The sequence below is a fragment of the Pygoscelis adeliae genome, unplaced genomic scaffold (assembly GCF_000699105.1).
Source record: "Pygoscelis adeliae isolate BGI_AS28 unplaced genomic scaffold, ASM69910v1 Scaffold412, whole genome shotgun sequence".
NCBI classification, from domain to species: Eukaryota; Metazoa; Chordata; class Aves; order Sphenisciformes; family Spheniscidae; genus Pygoscelis; species Pygoscelis adeliae.
In genome coordinates this window covers 734,580-743,738 of record NW_008824190.1, presented here as the reverse complement: position 1 = coordinate 743,738, position 9,159 = coordinate 734,580, and the positions used below count along the sequence as shown (strand labels likewise).

The following is a 9,159-nucleotide window of genomic DNA, read 5'->3' as shown; positions in this document are numbered from 1 at the left end:
TTCCTGCTTTCATCTTCACTAGATCCATCTGGGACTCCCTCCGGCTCTGCCGGGGGTCTCAAATACTCACCTTCTCCTCTCCCTCTCCCCTTTGCTTTCCTCAAATGGCAAAATATCGTCATGGCAAGTCCTGGATTTAGGGAGAAGTTGATTAACGTCTAGATGCTAGTGTTGATTTACTTCGGTTCCTAAACAGTCGTTTCCAGGAACGACCCCATCTCTACATGAACTGCTGGAGCTGGGGAAGGGTGTACCCGCGCTGCCCATCGCTGGGAGGCTTGCTTGGGGTATTTAGCTCAAGGAAGAGCTCGTTAGCTCTTTGCTTCCACTGAAATCTGTCGTTTTCCCCCTAAGTTAGTGTTTTGGTGATGTGTTTGGATTTTTTTTTTTCCTAAAAAGGGGGAAAACTAAGAAATGCTCAATTTTTCCCCCCTTTCTCCCCCACCAGGATTTTCCTCATATAATGGAGGAGGGATGAATGGCACAAGCACAATGATGGATTTCCTGGAGGAACCTCTTCCTGGTGTGGGCACCTACGAAGATTTTAACACTATAGATTGGGTGCGAGAGAAGTCCAGGGACCGGGACAGGCACAGAGAGGTAAAATTTCTTACTACTCCTTGCCGGCACTGAAGGCAGAATAATTAACTTGCTAGAGCTAATCTTAGTTCTGATTGCCGGACTAGGGAGCCACTTACTAGAGACACACCTAGGATGGAGGGATTGCCCTTAGGGTGGGAACTGTGAGCCTCTCTGCAGGATCTTTAATTTGAGGGAAAGGAACGCTAAATTGAACGTGTTGCAGTTTATCAATGACTACTTCTCTTCTGAAGGCTTTTATTTATTTAAAAAGCTTTAGTGGATTTCTGATACACATCTTAAATGCATTAATGGCACATTTTCTTATGCCATGTTAAACTTGCTCGAGACTGAAGCGTAGCAAAAGCTGCAGTCCTACTCATGGAAGGTGCATGCATTATTTGGAACAATTACAGTGCTATTGCATGGTTTATAATGGAAGATTTTAAGCACCCATGATCCCGTTTATTGATAAAGAAACAGGCTGTTTGTGCAACTGCACTTGTGAATGATACTCTTTCTATTGGAATTTTTTTGTGCTGCATGTTTGAGAGAACGAAGTGCAGTTCTTTCAGAATTCATTCCCAGGACTTCAGCGCTCTCTGCAATTAAAGGAATCTGCTTAGAAAGCAAGGGATGCTTTAAATAAAGTACCAATGTCCCCGGCATGCTCCTGATTCACGAGAAACCCTTGCTGGCAGAACTCTCATAGGGTGATGACTAAACTCAACTCTGTTTGCTTGCCAAAATCTTCTTTAATTTTTTTTTTCCTGAGCTTCACAAAACAACTTGTGTCTTAATAACGGTGCACAAAGTGAACACAGTCGCTGCTCAGTGTGTGACTACATACAATACAGTATAATGCCCAAACTTGAGCAAGCACAGACCCAATTAAGGGGCTCCATGCCCCCACTACCCCCTGCCCAAAAAACTGTTCCCATCTGTGGTAAGAGTGTGGTAAGAGTACAAACCCAAAAGACTTCTCACATGTGTGCCCCTATGCACGGATGCAAAGGTGATGCCCATCAGCGTGGGACAGGGCTGTCTATTTCCTATCTGCAGAGAGATGGTTGTATAAAAAGAACGCTTCTGTCTTTGTCGGAAGAAGTTGAAATCGGGTCAGGGCAGAAGTTACTGCTGGCCAAAGAGGTGTAGGGTTGGTCCAATGGAAAGAAATATAAAGGAAATAGTTTTGGCACCCACCCCAACCCCTGCCTTGATTCACTAGCAGTTCTACTCACCATCAGTGCGGCATTTGAAAGACAAAAATCCAGAGGAAAAAACCAAACGACGTTCATTCAGGCAGAAAGGATTCTTACTTTATTTATTCCCCATTTAGTGAGTATTAGTTGTTTGCATCAATGTGCCTTTTTATCTGGGAAGAATAGTGGTGTACTGGAATGCTTCCCTTGGGAGAGGCGGCCGGGGTAATCGGGGCACACAATAGCTGTTCTGTCACCCTTTTGTCCGCCTGTCAAGAGCAGTGAGACTGACAGGCTTCAGCCCTCCCTTCCAGACGCAGACAGACCGGGGCCAGAGCCTCTGAGGAGTTCACCCTCCTGGGGCGTCTTGGACGGGTCTGAGTCCCGCTTCCCAGTGCCACCAGCACAGCCTGGTTCCCAGCCCGGCCGTTCCTTTGCGTTGGTATTAAACCTGCGGCCCCCCTCGTGTCTGGCTGAGCAGCGCTTGGCAGAGTCTCCCCTGCTCAAAGCAACATCTAGTTTGTATTACAGATGCCGAGGCAGTAGCTGGAGACTGTGGAATGCCGGTGACAGCTTCTGTTTGCTCTCACAGTTGGTGGGCATCAATACCCACGAGGTGGTATTGATAAATTGCTGGGGGCAAAGTGCTTGAAGGGTTTCTTCAGCATCCAGATTTGCTTGTGGCATCAGGATATTGGTAACTTGCTATTACTAGCAAGTAATGGCTTTAAAAGATTAAGGGATGAATTTTGTCTTGTTTTTATGCAGAAGACACCTAGGAGGAAAGCGTTACTTGAATACTTTCTTTTTTGCTGGGAGAAATGGAAATATCCTTGATCTGTTCTTGTACGTCTCCTAACCAGAGCTGCATTTACTGTTCCAGCTGTAAGAGCAGACACTGCCTGATACTTTTTCTCTTGCCCCTCGAAGCAGAATATGTCATGATAACTGTTGTTTTGAATGTTAGGGGCTATCTTCCGCTAACAGCATCACCATGTAGTTTTTAGAGCATTTACACCAAAGTAGATCAGTGTCTTAACAGATTGTTTTTTTCTTCTTGAAAAAACTTTTCTAGATCACCAGTAGAAGTAAAGAGTCCACATGGGCACTGATACACAGCGTGAGCGATGCCTTTTCTGGCTGGTTGTTGATGCTTTTCATTGGGTTGTTGGCAGGTAAGAGCAAACCTCAATTTAAAACTAAGTCCTGGTTCTGCACTGCAGCATCAGGATCGATTCCTCCCACAAACCCTGGCAGATCGCTGGAGCAGGAGATTTTGTCCCTGGAGCAAGGGCCGTGCAAGGGGCTGCACTGACATTGACGGCTCTGCCGCTGCTTTGCAATTTACGGAGAATTATTTTTAAGTGCTTTGAGGCCATGTTTGTGTAAATACCCAGATACAAAACTGAGACTGAAAGCTGTCCTGGACACGGCTCTGGATCTGCTGCTGGTACAGAGCTCTGAAATAAAGAAAAAAGAAATTCATCAAAGCAGAGCTGATCAAAATGCTGGGTCAGAGGAGAGCGTCATGGTGCACATCGTCTTTGAACGCTCTTCGTTGATGATGGAGCGGTTAATGCCAAGGACTGCTAGCAAGATTTGCCCTCCCCCCATACTTAGATATAAAAAGTGAGAAGTGTTTCTTGGGAAGTCAGGCTTCTTTCAGAGGTTGACTGGCTGAGACCTTTTAAATGACTTCAGAAGCAAACTTTGGACCCAGGGCAGCAGAAGTAAATCGGTTGGATACAGATCTTCCCGATAGAAAGCAGCTAAGCATTCATCATGAGGAATGAAATTAAATCTTCTGTTAATATTTACATAGGAAAGCTGCTAGCCAGTTTTTCATTAACTGGAAGATTTGCTAAATGTTTATTGCTACCTCTGGAGCTTGTGCTAGCACTTGCTCATATGGATCAGAGGTCTCCGTTCCTGGCCTCTGTGTTGATGTGGCATTTTAGTTGAGAATAGAGCTGATTGCAGCATTTATCTTTGGGGATGGTAGGAGTTATTCTTAACAGAAAAATAAGAAATTGCTTGAAGATTCCTCTTTTAAAATCTGAAAATCGGAATTACTTTCTGTAGTGGCGCTCTGCTTGCTTTTTTCACTTGGCACAGTTGTAATTTCCCCTCTTTTTTTTTTTTTTAAATTGGGATTGGAAATGTTTTCTCCAAATTCGAAGTTATTCCTGTCACAGTCTTAGTGTTGTTAGTGTAGCTCCTGGATTCCAGCTCTTGTGCTGGAGACTGGTGACACGTTTTGTCTGCGTCCTCCAGAAATGCAATACGTCCCTCTCTGCCTCTCAGACTACTTGCTGTGCTATATTTAATAAGCGCTCTTTCAGCGTAATTGAGAAGAACTGATTTCTAGTGAAGTAGGGTGGGTTTGAACACAGTTTGCGATGGTCAGCCTTTGAAATATTATTAGGCATGCTGTGTTTCCTGACCTACTCTTTTCAATATATATACTTAAGCAAATCTTCCCATTTGGCTCTCTATAGAATAAAAGTTAATTGTAGGCAAAAATATCAGTACTGCTCTATTTGTTGGTCGGTGAGTCAAAAATTAGTAGGGCAGACAGTGACCTTCGGATATTTGAGTCTGCATAAGGCAATTATTAAATTTTTTTTCTTTTTTTTTTTCTTTAAACTAGGTTCCTTAGCGGGTCTGATAGACATTTCTGCCCACTGGATGACAGATTTGAAAGAAGGAGTGTGTTTAGCAGGCTTCTGGTTTAACCACGAGCACTGTTGCTGGAAATCCAACACGACCTTTACGGACAGAGACAAGTGTCCCGAGTGGAAGAGCTGGTCCCAGCTGATCCTTGGCCATGGGGAGGTGACGTGTGCCTACAACTGGTTTTGCTGCCGAATGTCCCATTTCCCCAGCCTGTATCGTCCCTTGCTAGTGATCTGGATGTATGTGCCAGAAGTGCAAGCTCTAGGTGGTTCGGTGGTTTAACGTTCATCGTTGGGGTCTTCCAAGGGTGTAAATAAACTCAACCAAGTTGCTTATGCGTTGTCCTCGGCGGGGATGGCGGGAAGGAGAACACTGACGCATTTACAAGTGCAGGGTTTTAGTCATGTGTCTGAGACTTGCTGCTTGGAAGATATTTTGCCCGTGAACCTGTTAGAGGAAGGCCAGACGAGCTCAAGTCTCGTGTTCCTGGCAGCTCTCTCCAGTGGAGCAGCCCGCTTGACTGGGACAACGCTTATCCCAGTACCAAGCTGCTTGTGCACCTTGTTTGCTATTTTATATAGCGGTCTTTGGAGATACGATTGGTTCATATCCCCGTAACCCAGCAAATGTAACTTGTCCTTGAAACCTCAGACTTAGTGCAGTTCTCTTAATTATTGGCTAATAACTGATGTGAGATTACCAGCTATTTCTGTGTGCTTGCTTCAGTGCGCAGGTTTGATGTGATCTCGGTTGAAATGATCTAATTTGGGTAACTTTCTCTGCATTTCAGGGGGCTTTTGCATATATTCTCAACTACTTCATGTACGTTATCTGGGCCTTGTTATTCTCCCTTCTTGCTGTGTTACTTGTGAAAGGGTTTGCTCCTTATGCCTGTGGCTCAGGGATCCCAGAGGTGAGTGAGAATGAAAGTGGGTTGGGTTTTTTTAAGGTGGGGTAGGGATCCACTATCCAAAGATTACGCGTGCCTGCTATGGAATAATAATTTCTTGCAGTTTAGATGGTGGCTTAATATATGGGTTTTTTCCAAACTATTCCTGAAACATGTCTTAAGTACTTAAGTCTCCCTGCAATCCCTTTAAAAACTAAAATGTTTTGGCATTTACTGCAGGAAGTACAAACAAAAGCACACCGTTTGTGTAAGACAGCGCTACAAAAGCTACCCTCAGATTCTTCTTCAGCAGGGCTAGTGGCCCTGAAGGAAGGACTCAAACGGCTGTTTCTGCCTTTGCAGGGAGGGATATTTTTACTGACTCTATGCTACTTTTGATAGCTGGGGGGGGACAACTCTGGAAGCTGTAGGGGAAAGTTGAGGGCAGGATTGGGAGCGCCTAGTAAAACAGGAGCTCTGACCAGGGCTTGAATGAAAGCCTGTAGAGCTTTGTGTGCTTGACTTCCAGATCAAAACTATCTTAAGTGGTTTCATCATTAGAGGCTACCTGGGCAAGTGGACGCTGATCATCAAAACCATCACCTTAGTGCTGGCGGTGTCCTCTGGGCTGAGCCTGGGCAAAGAGGGGCCCCTGGTGCACGTCGCCTGCTGCTGTGGAAACATCTTGTGTCATCTCTTCACCAAATACAGGAAGAACGAAGCGAAGCGCAGAGAGGTACGGAGAGACACCGATGCTGTCAAACTGCTGCGGTAGCCTGGGGAGACCGGTGGGTCTGTAAATTGCGCTGACTGTAAATTGTTCTGTTTTGGCATGTTCTCGGTGTGCCTCAGCGCAGCACCTAGTTGGAGCAAAAGCCATCTCGGTTAGGAAGTGACACCACGGCATCTCCCCAGCGCAGGTCGTCATCTCATTTGTGATGGGAGCGTTCACTGGCACTAACCTGCTGCGGACCCAGTTCTGCAACGCTTGTTTGTTTGCCATGCAACTCCATAAACTACGTAGGGACTGTTTGAGGGACCTGGACTTGGCCTAAGGAGTAAAATGAAGGGCTTTGCTTTCAGGGACACAGCGATGGGCATGGTGTAGGAACCAAGCTGACATCTAACGTGAAGCTCATGAGTGTTTCCTCACAGTGCTGTAAGGCTTTTCTCTGGACAAGTCACTGGAGGTTAATGTGAGATGCGTAGTATCACATTGGCCAATTCACCTTCTGCTAAACCAAAACCGACAGAGTCTGCCCAGTGGGCCGGCAGGGGTTTGGGTGGCCCCGCAGCACCTCTAGTTGTACTGTGTTACCCTCTTCTGAGAAATGGTATGAATGTGGGACAGGCAAACATGGCAAAAGTCAGTGTGTTCTGGGAGGTGAAATTACTGCTGTTCTGTTATACTGGAGCTTTATCTAAGGTGAAAGCATAGCACAAAATCAGCTGAAACCAAAAAAGGTAGTTGCCAGTGATGCCACTTCCACTGATTTGGGTGTGCGACTGTTGAAATGCTAACACTGATGTTCTTGTAGCTACTTGCAGCCTCTCTCCCTAGGGAATTGGCTCACTCCATCTTTTCCCTGCTGTCTTTAAAACAGGTCAGACCCTGGCTTACTGTGCACATACTAAAGTGATATACATATCACTATAGTAAGTCCCAGCTGGTCCCAGCTGATCCTTGGCCATGGGGAGGTGATACGTATAAGTGATATGCATATCACTTATAGTGATACAAAGCAGAGATAAAAATTGTACAAATTTAAAGACAAACAAAAAAAGGGGGAAGGTTTGCAGGGGGGCTGAAAATGTCTGACTGTCTTTGGTTTCTCTCTTAGGTTTTATCAGCAGCTGCAGCTGCTGGTGTGTCTGTAGCTTTCGGTGCACCGATCGGAGGAGTGCTCTTTAGTCTGGAAGAGGTAACATCAGCATTTTCTATTAGCTCTTGGCGAGCTGTTTTATTGCAAGAACTGACCCTGCTGGTTTAAAAATACAGTCCACTCATAACTGCTTAGGTGTGGAAAGGAGACCCTGTTGAATACTGATTGGTGGTGTATTTACAAGGCCCAGCAACCTAAAAGCTTATTGGGGTTTCAGGTAATTCTTACGAATACTGGATAGTTTATTTTGGATGATGTCTATCCGTAGCTTTGCAATAAACCTGTTGGTTTCCCCCGGTCTGTCCGTGCTCAGCAACACTGACTGCTCACAGCCACAGCCTCTGTCATGTTTTCCGTATGTCCCCACTCTCTCCTGACAACTCTGTCCCGGGGTACCTGGGAACAAACTTGTCTGGCTTATCAAACCCCTTTTCTTCCCAAGGAACTTCTAATCCTTGTTCTTGATCCAGACGTGAAATGGATCACCGCTGCTTGCTTCAGGGCTTAGCTCAGAGGAGGAATGGGATGGTTTTGCTCAGCTGAGCAATAGTTGTGGTGGCAGCTATGGCAAGCACTGTTGTTTGGCACTTCTGGACTTTGCAGAGCATGCAAGGCAAATAGTTCTCCGGATTCAGCTCATAGCTGATTTGTAACAGCTTTTGTTATCCGAGTAAGTCGCCTCCACTTCAGGGATCATAGAGGGCACTTGCTGCATTGGAGGTATGCAGGCCAGGACCCATCCCGGTCATTGCAATCCTCATTGAACAGGAGCTTAAAGTAAAGCCTGGGGTGCTTGGCTGGAGAGGAGGGTATGTAGCCAGTGCACATCGGTCTCAGTCCTTGCTTTTACTTCATGCAGTGGTGATTTTGTTACTGGGCAGCGATCGGTGTAGTGATAAGTGTTAAAGTGACAGAATATGCTTTGTCTTTCCTTTTTAGGTCAGTTACTACTTTCCTCTCAAGACACTGTGGCGCTCCTTCTTCGCTGCTCTGGTCGCTGCGTTTACCCTGCGCTCCATCAACCCTTTTGGGAACAGCCGCCTGGTTCTCTTCTACGTGGAGTTTCACATGCCATGGCACCTTCTGGAGCTTGTGCCATTCATCCTTTTGGGAATATTTGGTGGGCTTTGGGGAGCTTTCTTCATTCGCAGCAACATTGCCTGGTGCAGGCGACGCAAGACGACCAAGCTTGGTAAATACCCTGTGCTGGAGGTGTTTGTAGTGACTGCAATCACAGCCGTTCTGGCCTTCCCCAACGAGTACACCAGAATGAGCACCAGCGAGCTGATTTCTGAGCTCTTCAACGACTGTGGGATTTTGGACTCTTCCAAGCTCTGCGAGTATGTGAACGATTTCAACAGCACCAAAGGGGATGACCTGCCAGACCGAGCTGCTGGCCCAGGAGTTTACACCGCCATGTGGCAGCTGGCTTTAGCCCTTATAATGAAAGTCTTCATCACGATCTTCACCTTTGGCATGAAGGTGAGAGTTGCCTGTAAAGGAGCTCACGTTCTTCTCGTCCTCTGCAGGAACCCCACATCTTAGAGTTTTATTTGCTCAATGAACAGACACGTTTTCCTCCCCAAGCTCTGTTACGAAGGGGGCAAGGTGATAGACTCCAATTATTAGTTCTGCTGCTCATAACTGAGGGCAGTAGAAACCTTTTAGCGTGAGCGTGGGCACCAGATGCAGTCACTGAAGCTGGTGTCTCAGGGCTTCGTGTCCCGTTTTCCAGACACAGCATGCTTCTAGATTGTCCTGCCTTAAGCCTTTTTGATAGATATGCAATATGTATGCGATAGCTAATTGCAAAGCAATCGATATCTAAATTTGTGAATGCTTACGTATCATAGCTGTTCCTTGGTCGGATGGTTTTGAACTTGTTTGGTGGCAGCCTCCCGAGCTGTGGGTATACTGCCTAGGTCTGAGC

At 46.1% G+C, this 9,159-nt stretch overlaps 1 protein-coding gene across 1 annotated transcript in view; it reads left to right on the top strand.

Moving 5' to 3' along the window:
• The window catches only part of CLCN5 (chloride channel, voltage-sensitive 5), a 40,809-nt gene that overhangs the window by 24,008 nt on the left and 7,642 nt on the right, over window positions 1-9,159 (top strand). The window contains exons 3-9 of the mRNA XM_009334694.1: window positions 449-600; window positions 2,857-2,956; window positions 4,432-4,616; window positions 5,248-5,370; window positions 5,876-6,082; window positions 7,188-7,268; window positions 8,169-8,711. Coding sequence (XP_009332969.1) covers window positions 449-600; window positions 2,857-2,956; window positions 4,432-4,616; window positions 5,248-5,370; window positions 5,876-6,082; window positions 7,188-7,268; window positions 8,169-8,711 — 1,391 coding nt within the window. The remainder of the gene's footprint in view (window positions 1-448; window positions 601-2,856; window positions 2,957-4,431; window positions 4,617-5,247; window positions 5,371-5,875; window positions 6,083-7,187; window positions 7,269-8,168; window positions 8,712-9,159) is intronic.